Below are 16,572 nucleotides of genomic sequence, written 5' to 3'. Positions count from 1 at the left end.
GATATTTAACAGTGACCTGTTTATATTCTTGTTGACTCGAGTCTGTAATGGAAGCTGCTAAGTTCCTCCAAGGCTGCTTCATTAAATGTCTTCAGTCTTTTTCTGTCCTTTTAACGCTGAAAGAAAAAAATCCACATTCAAGCACAACTAAAGTTGAGTTTCTTACATTTTCCTTTTAATAATTAATATCTTTTGTTCATTTAAAGTAAAACCCACAGATGCCGAATAAGTTTGGGAACAAATGCATTTTTTATTTTTTTCCTCATGTACAGAAAGAATCCATTTACAGTTTACAAACAACTGACCAGGTTCATGAAGCAAATGATTCACTGCACAGGGTGAAGGCCTACAGTTCAATCCTCGTCTACAACCCGACACAGCCGTTTTTACACCAGCAGGACGAATGATTCCTCTCAGGGTGATTCAGTTCAGCTGTGACTGAGCACGCTCTGTCCAAACACAGGTTTTCTCACGTAAAACAAACAAACAAACAAACAAAAAAAAAACAAGCAAGGAAAATCACGATTGCACAACTTAGTTAACTCTGTACCCGGGCCGAAGAAATGTACATTTACAGCAGTGGAAGAGACGTGTCAGTAGGACGTGCTTCATGGCTGTGTCACTCTGCATCACATTCCCAGTTTGTCCTGTAGGCTACACAGGCTTATGAACAGCAAGCAAATGGGTGTAAAGGACCAACAAACCAGCGTGACCTTTTTATACAGCCGAGAAGATTGCACTCTTCGAAACACACCAAGAATGTTCGGTTCTGAATCTGCACGATTATTGATTCACAGTTGCTGATGCGTCGTAGGCAGTGGCGATGCTAGAAACGGCGGGAGCGTGTTGGTCAGTTATGTCATCGTTGTAAACATTTACGACCGGAAGTGGTTTTGTCAGAGCTGGATTAAGAGAGACGTCAGTGTATCTTTGAATTCATTTGGCAACACAATTCAATGCAGTCAGTGCATCATTTTTTTTTTTTTTTTTTTCCGCCAAACATCCAGGATCAGTTCAAAAAAGGTTTCATTAAAAACACCCTATTCTACAGGTTACATGCACGTCGTTATACACATTAAAATCTCATATAGTTCAGCATAGCATTTACAAGTTTGGTGAAAAAGAGGATAGATACAAGAAAGTAAGATAATCAAGGACGTAGAAGCCGCAAGAAAAGTGGTACTTTTTGGCAGGCATGCTCCCCGGAGTGACGCGCGTCGCTGTTACCGCGATGCAGTGTGCTTCTTAGTGCTCGCCGATCTCAACGGCGGATTAGCTAAGGTGACGATTTAACTGCATGTTAAAAAAGGGACCTGCATGCCTATCACTCGATTCTTTGTGAAAGAAGGCACTTACAGGAGAGAAGTGGTGCAGGCCCCCGCCAACAAACAACCCCTGTAGATCTCGGATATCAAACAGATTCAAGTAAAGTGATGGTTCAACGTTTCTTGGCGATTTTGAGGGTTGTCTACGCAGGAGCCCGAAGTAATGTCATAAGGGTTGGGGGGGGAGGGGGGCTTTTGGTGCCTTCTATTTATTTCATACATTCATAGTGTATGCATGCGATCTTTCTGTACCAAATGGTCTTTCAAATGTTTGGGAATCTATTTACACGTCAGGAAATTACAAAGATTCAAGTCTTTGTCTGAACGACGGGAGAAAAAGGCAAGATATGCAGAAAAAATTTGGCAGATATGTAGATCAATCAAGACAGAATGGATTTGCGAGAAACACTTGAAGATGACGCTCAACATTTTTAAGGTCTGAATAAGTGATTTTGAAAACACAAGAACACACAAGTACAGGACAAATCAAGAACATCCCTGAAGGAGCAAAAAAAATCGATGCATTATCCATTCACAGGGGATTCAAGGACAAAAACAGATAATGTTCATCACATATTTAGAGCTCTGGGAACATGTTTTCTTGAAAGAAAACTTATTCTAGATACAGTTAAGGGAACAGGACTAGTCAAGGGAAAACAAGTGCATACCTTCTACCAATGATATGAACCATGGGAGTCCTGGGAAGAAAATCTACTTTACCTAAAAACCTATCGGTGCCATAAAAACTCCATCTACTTCCAAATACTTGGTAAGTACCAATCAATGAATTATCAAAGTATTAATAAGTGCTTTGTTCTTATACTCTGCTCTATAAAATGGCTATTTCCACAGTCAGTAGATGCAACGGCTCAGACGATGGTTCAGTGGTGTGATAGGTGACACGACTCACGATCAACTAGACTTCTAGGTTTCAGTATACGACGGATCTTCTCGGTGGAAACCAGTGAGCTTCACTGACAGTGAGACTACAAAAAGTGCAAAAAAGCACCTCACCAGAAACACGAAGGTCAAACAACAACCTGAAAATGGACCAGTGAAGCATGGTTGTGCTTATCGTGAGATCTCTCCGCGGAAACATCGCCCCCCTTTTTTGGAAAAGATCGTGAAAAAGGTCCAGTGTTCCGACAGCTCACTTCCTGGGGTGGAAGACCATGAGAGGTCTGTCCTCGATCTTCTGCCAGGGGCTCTTCTTGTTCTCCTCTTTGTCATCGGGGTCGTCCTCGGGACTGGTGATGGAGTCGCGACGGTTCTCGCTGTTGCTGCTGCGGCTGCTGTTCACGCGGCTGCGCCCTCTCCGCGGGATGGTGGACCCTCGCGAGGACGGGCCTTCGTCGAGAAGCGGGGTCAGCGAGTTCTCTTCGGGTGAGACCGGGCGTCCCTCGCTGCTGCTGCTGGGATCGCTGTGGTCAGGGTAGGCCAACTTGGAGTACGTCTTCCCGCCACTGCTGCTGACACCGTGGCTCTTCCGTCCGCCCGTCCCCCAGCGCTCGTCTTTGCTCTTCCGGTTGACTCCCGACTTGCGCTCTTGGGACTCGAGAGGTGGTTCAAGGTTGATGTCTCTGCCGCTGTTTGGACCGCTCAAAAACGCGCTAACTCCTCCGCCGCTCAGATCATTCGCCACGTCTATGTAGGAGTGGCGAACATGAGCGTTGTCACGTCCGTCCAGGGAGATGAACCAAGCTCTTGGGTGCTGCTTCACTCCCAGCTCAAGTAGCTTCTTCTCCGTCATCGCCTGCAGCTCGCCGTTCATCTGAGCCATGGTGGAGTCATTGAAGAGCACAGGGATGGTCACAGGTCCACCGGAGGAGTCGGACGCCCAGCTCGGCTCCTCGGAGTCGTCACCTTGGGATCCTCCTTGCTGCTGTTGCTGTCCTTGTTTCTGGGAGTGGTGGTGGTGATGCTGCTGCCCTCCTCCCATCTGTGCTCCATTTTTGTCTTGGTCTTTCTGATCCTTGCCGTCTTTGCCTGAAAACTCGGAGGGTAGACGCATGTAGTGGGCCGGAATGACCAGAGTTGGCACCATGCTCCGGTACATGTTCTCCTTCATCTGGTCGATGGAGCTGCAGAAGATGATCTGACCCGGTTGGGTGTTGAGGGACGTTGGTCTTGCAAGGCTGTCCGCAGCTGCTGCCGAGTACTCAGGAGGTTTGTCGGACTGCTGGTTTGGCACATATCCTTGGAAGCGAGGCGGGGACGGGGGATCGGAGGAATACCCTCGATTGTCGTTGGCGTTGTGGTGTCGATGGTATTCAGACTCTTTTCCCTCCATTTGACTGTAGCTCCGGTTGTAGTCTTCATGCAGCAGGGGGTTGTCCAGGTTGTTGGTCTCCGTGGCCCGTGTTACTTTCATGGCCAAGCTCTCACCACGCTGGGAACCGGAATTATTTTTTCCCTTCGCGTGTCGCAGCATGTGAGCTGGAACGTGTTTGGTCAGGTCCTCCTTTGAGCTCTGGTAGTCTCGCGATGGGGACATTTCAGATTTGTCATTGGAGGCGCCGGGCTCAACGTGTCCTCCACAGATGAGATTCAGACGAGAAGTGGACGTACCCTGGTCCCTCTTCGCACCATTCAGATTGGCGGTGTGGGGTTTTGCTTGCTGTCGACGAGGTTTCAAACACTTCCGCCTGAAAGATCAACAGAAACTGAAGGTCAGATGCAAAGAACACCCGTCATCTACCTGAGGAGTTTCATCTACACGCCTCTTTGGCGCCGAGTTATTTGCAAATATCCAAGCTGAAAATAATTTTCGTTGTGCTTTTTGAAGAAACCTAAAACTGAGACCTTCGTCTACGCTGCCCACACCTGCAGTAGTAGAGCAGCACACAGAGCAGGATGAGCACCAGCAGGGCCAGCGAGCCCAGGATGGAGAGCAGGAACAGGGTGTGGTAGGTGGTGATGTCCCTCAAACCTGGATGAGACAGACCCAATCCTGCAAAAACAAGCAAAGACGGAAACACGTCCAAGAATCACTTTGAAAGTTCTCCCTCCACATTTAGTTTTCACCGACGTTACCAGATGTTTTAAAGCAGCCAAATATCACGAAACAGAAACAATGAATGAAACGTCACTTTTGTTCAAATTGAATTACAATCTTTGAGTGAAGGCAATATGATAGGGTGCATTTCAACCAGCAACCGGTATTTCCAAAACTTTTCGTCCCTTTTTCATAAATGTAGATCCCTAAAAAAAAAAGGCAAAGCTTGAAAAAAAAAAATCCTCAAAATGTTTTATGTGTTGTACAATCTTTGAATCAAAAGAAGGAATAACATAATTAAACAGTTTGAGGTGACTCAAGGTTCATGAACATGAGAAAAAGTTGCCCTTGAGCAAGGCAGTCTCTGTTAGTGCATATCCAGATGTGTGTTTCAGCGTTGAATTTCCTTTCACAGGATTAATAAATTATTATCTTCTTTCTAACTTCTTTCTGGAAAAACACTGATAGAAGCATCAGTGTAGATTATGTTTGGATGCTAACAGCTAAATCTTTCCACGGAGCAAATCCTGAAAGCTGTCACGGCTTAATGCAACAACACCTGGCATCCTGCACCAAACACAGCGTTTCAGACGTTGTCCCCTGAGACACACCGAGCAGGAACATCTGCTGGCACGGCGACACTGAGGACGAAACAGCGGATGCAGGGATGAGTTACGGTACCTGAAGATGTGGGAAAGGCAGCGAGCCAGTATCCCATCTGAGGAACGACGACGTTCCAGACAAACTGCTGGCCGTCCTTTTTGATGTAGCCCGTCCCGTTCCTGACCCACAGTCCTGCACAGATGTTCACCACAGCCGTTTTATATTCTGTAAAGTGTTTTTGTGCAGAACACAGATCCATGTGTGTGTTTGTTTCACTCACCCGTCTTAGGCTGATACAGCCAAGCAGGAACACTCGTGGCAATCCTGTTGCGGGTGTCCGACGGCAGCGGGACTGAGACGTGGATCGGATCCGACACCTGGATTGGGTTGCCATCTTTGTCGAAGAGCTGAATGCTGACCACGGCGAGACCGGTCAAGTCTGTCCATCCTGTCTCTGCACCTGAAGGGAAAAAATTCTCTTTCATTCATTATCAGACATGATTTTCATCACAAAGATCGGACAGTGGGCTCTGTGGAGAGAGACGGAGAGTAGGGAATGAAAGGAGCCACAGGGCCGTCTGCTCAGGAGGATACAGCCTCCATACACGGGGCGCACACTAACCTCAGCCCCGTTTCCACTGAGCGGTCCGGCTCGGTCCGTCTCGGTACGGCATGCATTATGCAGCATTTCCATAGACTAATCCTGGGAAAGATTCCCAAATAACCGATCCGTATCGTCCCACCCTTCCGTTGGGGTGCCAAGAATGTGGAGATGACCCGGAAAGGTGGAGCTAAACACTGCAGTCTGCTGATTGGTTGAAAGAATCCTCACTTCCTGTGTTACAGTTAACGTTTTTCTCCTTTGTTGAATTTATTAGTTAGCAGTTAGCTGTTAGCTGCTATCATATGATGCTATTTACATAGCGGCTATCGGCATCAAACAGGCGGCTATCTTATCAAATAGGGCACGGGATCGGGCTTAATCGAACCAAACCGTACCAAACTGTACTGATCCGTACCGGACTGCTGTGTGGAAACGGGGCTCTCTCGGCTAGCTACTTTAAATGTCCTTCAAGAGTACACGTGAGTAGAAGACGCCATTTGGTCCCAGTTTAGTATCCGTGTTAAAGGGGATTTTCAGAGGATGACATTCCTTGTGTTGTTGGTGTACTATGCAAACAGGGACATTGCTATTTTCAAACAGGAAAGCCCCTCTTTCAACTGTTGACACATATTTGGGATCTCCCTATTGTCTAAAAGGCCGCTGCATGCTGAAGTGTGATGATATCCTTCTAAGAACTGAGGGAACAGGAAACAGCTCGCCTAATGCTCCAGGAAGAGAGCGCAAACATTACACAGGTCCTTTCCCACATTCCCACATTCCGCCCACCTGAGCTGTTGGTTTCTTGGCCCAGGAGAAACGGGAACCCCCCGACCTCATACTGAGTCCTGGCTGTGGTCAGAGCGGCGGACAGCGCCGTGTAGTTTGAGTTTGACGGCAGCTGAAGGGACTTCCTCTGAAGCTGCACCAGCGGCTGGTTACGAGCTCCTGCAGAGAAAACACAAATCAAACTCACACGTCGTAAACACAGGTGTAAACACAAACACACTTGACTTTGGTAAACAACCAGCTCTGAGGAGAACCAGCTTCATTTGTAAGAACTACGACAAAAACACTCTTCTGCAGCTGTTGCTATGGCGATAGGAGAAGCAAATAACACAGGGTCAAATGGATGTATTTTCATGATGCAGGTCGGAGTAGACGTGAGTTGAAGTGTGAACCAGTCCTCACTCTGCTGGTGAGATACGATGATGGAATAAAAATGTGATTTTCCCAAGCACCAAAAAACTGGATTATCCTACATTTACCTCTGTGACAATGACTCTTATTTTTTAATTTTTTTATAAGTGAGCATGCATGTCCAAGCATTAGAAGTTCAGCTCTCTACATGTTCTTTACCTGGTGACCCCGAGAGCACCTGCAGGACGTCATCGTACAGAATCAGAGTTCCAGGCCTCTGAACGAGGAGGTACAGGCTGACCGAGGCGTACACTGCACACAACAAGGACCAGACATTAATATTAAATAGATAGATAGTTTATTGATCCTGAGGGAAATTCAAAGTTCTCCCAGTGTAGAGATAAACATCCAGCAGGAGGGAGAGAAACCAGCAACAAAGTCAGAACACATACTAGCTTAAACCACATAGATATTTTTAAAGGAGCAATATGTAACTCTGCCACCTAGTGTTTAAAGCAGGTACTGCAGTCTAAATTCTAACCAATAAAGCGAGCTGTCTCCCCCACACAGTGAAAGTGCTCTTCATGCTTCATTAACTTTTCGTCCTCTGTGACTTACGGGGTATTCGGCTGGAGTGCCACGGCACGGAGTTGGTGACGTAGTCTCGTTTGGAGGCTGTGATGATCACCCAAGTTCCTGTGCGGTACAGGAAGCTGACCCTCAGGACGCCATCGCTGCCGGCCCTGCTGGACGCCAAGACAGTCTGATTCCCGTGGACGTCCACCTGAGCGTCGGCCAAAGGCGACAGGTCGCTGTTGTCGAACACCTGGATTTTTATTTGCACCTCTGGAAGAGCAAAACGTGTGATCCAGTTTACAAAATAATACTTGACGTTTTTGATCTTTTTGTGCTGACAAATCATAAAAACATGAATCCAACCTCGTCCATTTAATTAATATGTAACATTTAAACTCTTATATACGGCTCAGCTCATCAAGTCATCCTCGGCTCTCGTGCGAGCACATCACCGTCATGCAGCAGCGTCTAAAATGACCTGAACAGGATGAAGCTCTGAATGTTAGCATGATGGGGGACGAGAGGGAGGTGGCTCGGCTGTGCTGGAGGTCAATGCCCGTTAGTCTACACGGTTAAGCTGCGGTCGGGTAGAGAGCCCCGGTATTCTTACGACCTGGCAAACCTGGGACAGCTGAAGGTGGTCATGCTGGGTGACATACTGGTTTGGCACAACTGACACAATAAGGGCTTTTCATTGGCACAGACGTCGTGTTACGTTTAAGAAAAGAGAAACACTGAAAGCAGCACAAATGGTACATTTTAAATTATTAACGTAATTTCACGACATCAGTCTTGGATATCACTGATTGATATAGCTGGACAAGCCGGGGCCGACTTATTCGCTTCCACAACGCACTATCTAAAAGCCCGGCGAGGTATCAGGACTGAAAGAGTCTGAGAGCTGCAGACGCTGCTGAGCACTTTCTTTAACAAACAAACGAATGACTAACTTCCTTAATGTTTTTAGAGCACCATCGTGCACCGGTCCCTCTCAGCACTTTGTGTCCCCTGATGATGATGATGCGGTGCAGACTAATCGTTTCCAGCAGCGCTGGATTAAAAACGATGAGGATGTTTTTTTAGTCATCAGACACTCCCGTCACAAATCCATCGCGTGGCCACGTCTGCCCTTCATCCTCCCGGAACATTTTGTTTCTCATCTCGCCTCTTGATCGGCGTGGATGTGGGTCACGCTGGGGGATGTTTCCATGGATACGCGCTGACTCTCCAAAAGCCGGCTTGTTGTTGCTCAGCTCCCTGTAGCCCGACGAGCTGTCGTCCTCTAAAACCCCCCCGAGCCTCCAGTGACAGGCTAATGGCTGCATTCAGGTTACACCCAGCATGTGTGTGTGTGTGTGTGTGTGTACCTATTGTCTGTTTGTGTAATTGCTTTAAAGCATTACCATAATGGCTTCAATAAAGGCTCCCTTGTGTGTTTTGTGGGGAGGATTTCCTCCATTTGTGCTCCACATTGAACCACTGAGGCTCCATTGACAGAAACACTGAGAGTCACTGTGTCGCATCGAGAGTCTGGGAAATTTGGACCACTCCAAACGCTCGAGTACAGCTGAGAGTCAGTGGAGTGTAAACCCTCGTCCTCCTCTTCTTCCTCCTCTTCTTCTTCTTCTTCTTCGGGCCGAGTCGAGCAGGTTGTTATCGAAGCAGAAGCAGGAAGGTTTTCCCTTTTTCTTTAAATCTAACCATCATTGTCAATTTCCTCCGATAAAAAAAAAAGCTGTGAATTTCAGGAAATGCACGATTGACTGATCCGTTCATGGACTAATTGTTTTGTCAATGAAATAGAACGGCCTCTTCATTCTGCTGCCATGCTAGATTCTTTGGATGCTAATCACTTCAACAACACCTTTGCACAAAACGGCAGGTCTGAAGAAGTGCTGAGCTGTTCAGAAACACACCCCAGGTATCACTTAGGGGAGGTTTTAATCAGTCAGGCAGCCATTTGGGAATAATAATCCATCACAATGAAATTTAAATGAGCTCATACGAACAGAGAAGCTGCAGCTCTGAGACTAAACAAACACCTTGGTTACTGCTAGAGGAGAAGATTTTGAGTTTTAAATGCCTTTATCGTAGAGATAGAGTGGATAGAGTCGGAAATCAGGCACGGAGAGCGAGAGCAAGGGGGGGTGACCTGCGGGAAAGGAGCCACAGATTGGATTTAAACACAGGGCGACCACAGCCTCCGTACATAGGGCAAGCACCCGAACCACAAGACCACGCCCCCCCCCCCCGCCCCCCCCCCCCCACACACACACACACACACCCCGAGAAGTATTAGGATCTTAAAGTGACAAAGACAAAAGCACCGTGTAGAAATCTAAACAATTTGAATGGTGTGAAAAACAGGACCTGCAGAATTCGCAGAAGTATGGAAGCCCTAAGAGGACATACGTCCACAAATGTCACCGTGGTGCGAGACAATCCAAGATCTCAACGTATGCGTCCAGTTATCTCAGGAAAACCTCCGTCGGTTTTCCCCTGATAACTCATTTCAGTCGTTTTGTTCAGATCTCATCATAGCGCTAACTGAGAGCATGCTAACATGCTAACACAACAATCCAGGACCCGGGTGATTGCAGCTCGAGCAGAGGACACGTTAGTCCGCCTCTCGTGCTTCATGGTGCATTCGAATACACCGCTGTTGGAGGCGTGTCTCTGCAGGAGGGCGGAGGCTTCAGTATGCAGGGGGGCGTGGCCAAACAGCAGCTTGTTTTGGTCTTCATGCTGGAGCTCAAGGGCGACACCTGCTGGATCTGAGAAGTCGCACGCTGTTCCTTTAAAGTGCTGTTATGTAAAATGTCCTCGTTCACCCTGTTACATGACGCCCCGTTAATAATGCATCATTTTCTATTTCTGTGTCTAAAATATGAACATTAAAAAGGCAGATGGGGTGGAAAAGTACACGATCTTCAGATGTAAACAACGTGTACATGTGCTGCATACTGATGTGTACTCGAGTAAATGTACTCAGTTACAATGCAGCTCTCTCCGTGCAGATCCAAAATATCTTGAAGCATGAATAATGCACTGTAATTACATAATGTCCTTCAGATGTGCACACCACAACATCAACAGAGGCGAGGCTGTGGACGCTGTTTCAGTCAACATCAGCCTTGTTGTTCTTTGTCTCCTTTTTATGAGCTGCTTTTGATGACTGACACATTTCCAGCAGCTCACTGTAACACTGTTAGTTTTACTGTCAGTGCTATTTAACACACACGGAGGCCTGCAAACAGCAACATAAGGCCCGTTTATACAGAAGACTGTATTGAAGGCCTGGCTCTCAGATCAGTCTCAAACACCACACCGATGCACTGTATGCACGATCACACGTCAAACACAAGCGAGGCCCTCTCTGTAGGTGATCTATATGAAGGAATCCACACAATCAAACTAACATTACGCAGCGGATGAGAGGAGAGAATCTCCCCTCTGTGCGCGTTGTCTTTCAACCGATGTGATATCAAAGCGCAGCGCTGCAAACATGTCGACAAAAGCCATAAAAATGCAACCACTCCCATCTCCTCATTGTGCTGCATCCCCCCCATATGGCGAGCTCACCAACTGCTCCCTGATCTGGAAGAGATTTGGCCAGCGCCTCCCAGAGCGCGCAGATCGAGGCGAAGAGGAGCAAGCGGGGGATGAAGTGGGCCGGCATCCTTGCAGCTACATCTCTAGTCCCTGCTCCATGTCGGCCGTGTGTCCATGTTTCCTCCCAGCCGTGTGTGAGCTCGTCGTCACTCCTCTTCAGACATGGCTCGGCTGAGAACGGAGATGCTCCCGTGTGTGTGTGTGCGCGCGCGCGCGTGTGCGTGTGCGTGTGTGTGTGTGGGCTTTGCCTTGTTTTTATTGTCTGAGGTTGGAGGAGGAGGAAGAAGAAGGGTCCAATGTTTCCCTCTGCTGGGCTCTGCAGGAACTGCAACTCAGCTGCTCTCTCTGGTTCCCAAAACAATCACAGAGAACAACAAGAGAAAAACAAACAAACAACAAGATAAACAAAGGGGAGGAGCTACAAAAAGGGGCGGTGTAATGACAAAATAAAAAAATATGGAATTAAATCTGGAGCCTAGTTTATGCATATAACTCGTTCTGACCTCTCTTTATATGAACAACAAAGAACGTTTTGACAAAATATACCCGTTCAATTTTACGTAATGACGTTAGGGTGACGTCATAATTATAAAAGTTGACCTTTCTGTCTAGCCCCACCCCCTAGCAGGTTGCACAACCCCTTTTTTTTTAACCATCAACTTTGTGTTAAAAAATAATGATGAAAACAATCACAATTTTAAAATAAGTATTAAGATATTGTTGTGGCTCCTAATTTTATGAACTTAAATTAGATATATAATACATACTTGTACTTTTAGTTTCCTTGACAACGGTTGCCGTGACTGCGACTATGATCATTAAATTAAAGGGTCATCCTGAACAAACCTTTCTCCAAACAATTTCTCCTTAAAAAGTCATCACAGGTGAATCGAATTGATTCAGTTAAGTACAATAAGTTTGTCTGATTTGCTGCCGATGAGCCTCTGGCGCCCCCTGCAGGAACACATGGGTGACGTCACTCAGGTTTTGTACAGTGACAGTCTATGAATAAAGCAGATCACTGTGCATCCTGCCTCTGTGTTCCTGCTGCTCCATCACACCTGTGTAAGTGATCTGAGTGTGCACAACCCTGATGTAGAACCATGTTTTGTCTGCACACATCTCAGACCTGGACCCAGGTCCCTCATATGAAACCCGTCCTTAAATGCAATACTTGAGTAGGCCTGAATTCTTCCAGAGTGACGATGCCTGTATGTTTAGTTTGTATACTTTACACACCTCTAAAGGCCTGAATAAGATGTGGACAAGACCTTCATACATCTGAGTGCTACAACGTCGACCACTGATTTTAGTTTAGAGGATAAATCTAAAAAAAAAAAAAAGCTTTAAAAATGGGTTTCTGTTTTTGTTAGTTTGGGCATAAAAAATGTTCCTTGTTGGTGTTTTAGCTTCTGAAGAAGACAAAGTTTGTTCTGGATCAAACTTCTGTTTCTCACATTACAAACTAAAACTTCTGGAGAAACATGCTGTATACTCGCGGCGGATGTCCCCCATCGATCCAGGCTTCGCTCTGACTTCCCTCTCTGCTCAGCAGCAGCAGCAGCAGCTGGTTGTCAGATTCATCATTTTTACTGTTTAATTAAAAAGTCATATTGCAGAAGTATTTCATATTCCTGGCTGCATGGAAGGTTTGTAGATTTATCGCTCAACACAAAAACTCGCTCTGCTGTTTTTCATTCATTACAGAAATACAACCTCCTGCCTGCGTGGCTGCAGGAGATTTTTTTGGATTTAGTTCTTTTAAATATAAAAAAAATAATTTAAAGTTTGAAAACATCTGCTAAACATAAAACGGTTATTTCAGCTGAAGAAAGAATGGACACACCTTGTCACTAAAATGAGTTTGATTTAGGATTGTTGTCACTTTGTTTGCCGGCTGCTGCTGCTGCTTGGTACATAAGATCTAAATCGCCTCTTAGATTTAGTTTTTAAGGATAAATGTGTAAGCTATTAATCAGGAGAAATGTTGACTCAGGCCCCTTCGTGATGCTTTTTATTCTTTAAGTTCGCTAATTCAACCCGTTCTCATGTTCAGCCACATGCAGCCAAAAGATGGCATGAGTTAGAGAGCGACAAGAGACAGCAAACATTTCAGGGGAAAACAGAGGTTAGATGTCAAGTCAGGAAATTATTTCTTTAATCTGGCATTTTAACTACTTTCAGGCACCAAGTATGTGCAGATAATCCAAAGCATGTGAGATAAAGGCCTGGTTCAGGATAAATCAGGGATTTAAAGAGACACTGTTTATGGAGGGAAAAGAAGAAGGCAGAATAATTCACATTTATGTCACTGAGCTTTTTCAAACCAGACTGGGGCTTCACTTCAAGTTTCATGTTGATCATTACTAATGCATTTAAATATCATCCAACTCAATTCATGATTTGAAAGTCGGACTTTTAAGTAAGATGAGAGATGCAGATTTAGAAACAAATGATTAAAAAAAATAAAAAGCAATTTTTTGTCACTAGCTGATGCTGGCTAACAGGTCTTGGCTAACATTTTGGCTAGTTTGATTCTTTTCGATACCACATGTTTGAAACGATAAACGCTAGCCCCGCCATTTATTATCTAAAGTTTGAACATTAATTTTACTTTGGGGGTGAAAAGTTCACATTCAAATTGTAACGATCTGCTCAGATTAAAAACATTCGTTCTATCAGCACGTCAGGCCGCTGAAGCAGATTTCTTTCATATTCGGCGCTCAGGGGCGGGAAAAAATGCAACGGTAATGACACTAATCAAAGATGTCGCTTTGACTTTATTTGATCGTATGAAGTGTATTTTTCCCCCCGATATCTTGAATAAACCATGTGCTTCTTAAAACGAGGCTGATATACAAACGTGTGTATAAACACATCGTGTCACACACAGGTAGCTCCTGGTCAGTCTACCTTGGATAGTTCTGACATTATGGTTAATAATCAAATCCACTATGGAGAAAATGAACAGGATCTTTACCTGCAGAAACACACTGTAGGATGCCCAGGACTTAGATTTAGTTTCTTTAGTGATCAACATGTACTAGTATCATATTCAGGCTCAAATTCTTTTGTGATGACGAGTTTTGACAACGCTAAGCTCCTCACTGTCCGCACCGCTGGCAGTGGACTACATGTTTCTTGGGACAGCCAGTTCTTCAGAAAGAAGTGAAAGTCTATGATCTCCAAACGGCACATTACGTTGTTTGGGAACATAGTGTGTGTTATGATAGCGTGCCAGCACCATGGAAACGATCCCAGTGGAAAACTAGGATCCTTTGTCATGAACGCACTAATCCATTATCTGTGGAGAACACAAGGTTTAAAAAGTCTGTGCGTGTGGCGTCGAGGCTGTGTGTGGGGAAAAATGACATAAAGAAAAGAAAAAACATAAAGACAGGACTCTTAACCACGAGACCACGAGTCAAAGGTCGGGAGTTTGAACCGTGGGCCTCTAAGGGGGGAAAGGAGGCTAACAGGTTTATGTTGCTATATGTTGTTTTTTATTTATTTGTTTGTTTTCATCGAGGATCACTTTGGAAACAAGTGTTCTAAGTAATGTTTGTAAGTGCTGTCCTCTGGGATTATTGATTAATATCGATAAATTGAGTCAGTCATTTCCACCATGTGGGACTCCAAAGCCCCCTCTTAGTATTTACAGTCAATGGGCTAATATCTCTATTAGGCATTCAGCTGTGCATCCAAACAATATCATACTCAGTTAAATCCCAATTTCAGAATCCTTAATCAGAAACCTATGATTAAAGTTGAAAAGTAATCATAAACAACTCTAAGTCCAGTGTCAAACCTGATTTTGTTGGATCACTACAGTACTCTGAGGTTTTCATTAAATATGCCAGTAAAGGTCAAGCACTCTGTCTCTCTGAGAGCACAACTGGCTCCTTTCAGTTAAATTTATCATGTGGAAATGAAGGCCGTTCTACGTCCAGACATCGAACTGTCTCCAGCACATTAATCATATTTCAGTCATAAGGCCGAGAGCACGAGATCAACCGTGAGGAGATCGCCAGAAAACCAGCTCATGAAATAAAAACAGACACAAGACTCAAAATGGATGTATACAGCATATGTTTGGTTGTTACCAAAAAAGGAGGCTAGAGTAAAAAATTAAACAGTAAAAAGTAACTTTAAAGGTCACAAATTGTATTCCTTTTCTAAAAGAGAAAATAAGTGTCCTCGCTCCTCTTCATCATGTGTGTGAAGTGTGTTGTTGTAAATCCACTCTGATCCTGTGTTTGATCATGTCTATAAACCCCTCTATTTCAGCCCTGCTCAGAACAGGCTGTTTCTGTGTCTGTAGCTTTAAATATGTAAATGAGCTGTGTCTGACCACGCCCCCTCTCTGGAAGGGCTCGGGTGGACTCGCTGCTTTCTGGCTCCATGTCCTATTGTTTACGGTGAGAAGGCAGACTCAGAGGGCAGAACAAGCACCTCGCTGTGGGACGAAGTGTTTTTGTCTGTTATTAACAATCTGGCTCAAAAGTCTTCTCGAGGTAAGACAACACATCTTTAGACAATGAGCTCACTGACAGCCACTCAAAAGTCCAAAATTGAATCCATGTATCAGTTGTAATCTCCTTGTTTGTCATCTCCATAATGAAGGAGATCATTAGCAGAGACTCAGCACTGATGGATAACAACCTCGTACTTGAGAACCAGATGGTGAGGGCAGACCTCGGGCTCCAATCTCTCTTGAATCATCTCTTTTTTTTTCATTTCATATTTCTGTCAAAGTCAATTAGCGAGGCCTCCAGGTGCTGCCCTGCTGTGTCTGCACTTTTCAAGCCACATGCATGGAGAGGAATGAACCAGCAGGGGGCAGAGGGGAGCTTGAAAAGTCCCTTCCTGCTGACAGAGACCTTTGTCACTGTGCGCTCGTCATGCTGACTGTAAAGAACACTTGCTGAGTCGAGAGCCTTGCGTGATTAAATGTAGACAAGGTGCACCTCTCCCCTCCCTTACACCTTTAACTCTTACCTGAGCCGATCATCATGGTGTGTGTAGAGCTGCAGCAGGGAGACATGATCGACAGCAGGCTTTGAATCTGGACTCCCACTGTGTGTGTGTGTGTGTGTGTGTGTGTGTGTGTGTGTGTGTGTGTGTGTGTGTGTGTGTGTGTATGTGGCTGATACACACTGAGGGTGTTTCTGCTGTGCTAAATGACAGCTGCTGGCCTTCAAGATTACCAGTCCGAGAACAGAACCGGGACCAAAATCCAGAGCAGCCCACAAAGTCGAATTGTGAAGTTCATCAAAGTGCAAAAGAAAAATGTTGTACCAAGGAAAAAGACACGTTTTATATCGAGTTTTAAACTTTTTTTGCAATTATGGGGAAAATAAAATAATATACCTGTTTCGTTACCGCGGCAACAAAAACACAAAAATCCTAGGCATCCACCACATCCAATACTTTCATGGCAGTAAATTCATCTTTCATTTAAATGACCAAGTGTTGTTAATTCTTTTTTCCCTATCTATTTTTTTTAGTTACTTTTTTACTTCCTATCTCTTCTTTTTTTTTTTTTTGCAGAGCTGAGTTTTAGTCATCACGTGTTCAGGTAGCTGGTCGGCGTTAAAAATACAGATATAAGGATTTTCTGAAATGTCAGTGGAGGATTTGTGGACATTTACACCAGGATGAATGAGTAGGGGGGTCACTTTGGGCTCTTACAGGAAAGGAGAAGTAACAAAATCTGGGCT

General features: G+C 45.1%; 1 protein-coding gene across 2 annotated transcripts; it reads right to left on the bottom strand.

Moving 5' to 3' along the window:
• Nucleotides 1–226: 226 nt before the first annotated feature.
• fam171a2b (family with sequence similarity 171 member A2b) lies at nt 227–11,147 on the bottom strand. 2 transcript variants are annotated; one of them, XM_079333652.1, is made up of 8 exons: nt 10,823–11,147; nt 7,283–7,510; nt 6,884–6,976; nt 6,314–6,472; nt 5,204–5,383; nt 5,002–5,115; nt 4,128–4,275; nt 227–3,970 (listed from the first exon to the last, which is right to left on the bottom strand). In XM_079333652.1, the coding sequence occupies exons 1-8, from the start codon at nt 10,917–10,919 to the stop codon at nt 2,476–2,478; spliced, it is 2,514 nt and encodes an 837-aa protein (XP_079189778.1). In that variant the 5' UTR covers nt 10,920–11,147; the 3' UTR covers nt 227–2,475. The 2 variants fall into 2 exon arrangements, with proteins under 2 accessions (XP_079189778.1, XP_079189779.1); XM_079333653.1 differs by having other exon boundaries at nt 4,149–4,275; nt 10,823–11,145.
• Nucleotides 11,148–16,572: the final 5,425 nt, after the last annotated feature.

Source organism: Symphodus melops (assembly GCF_947650265.1).
Source record: "Symphodus melops genome assembly, chromosome: 21".
In the NCBI taxonomy this organism is placed as follows: Eukaryota; Metazoa; Chordata; class Actinopteri; order Labriformes; family Labridae; genus Symphodus; species Symphodus melops.
This window is presented reverse-complemented; position numbering and strand designations above follow the sequence as displayed.

What these genes read in the sequence shown, in the direction of transcription:
- fam171a2b (XM_079333652.1), bottom strand. Translation starts at nt 10,919, where the DNA reads ATGCCGGCCCACTTCATCCCCCGCTTGCTCCTCTTCGCCTCGATCTGC. An exon ending in TGCCTTTCCCACATCTTCAG is followed by an intron (nt 4,276 to 5,001) that starts GTACCGTAACTC and finishes TTGTTTTTGCAG; the next exon opens with GATTGGGTCTGTCTCATCCA. An exon ending in TGTGGGCAGCGTAGACGAAG is followed by an intron (nt 3,971 to 4,127) that starts GTCTCAGTTTTA and finishes TTGATCTTTCAG; the next exon opens with GCGGAAGTGTTTGAAACCTC.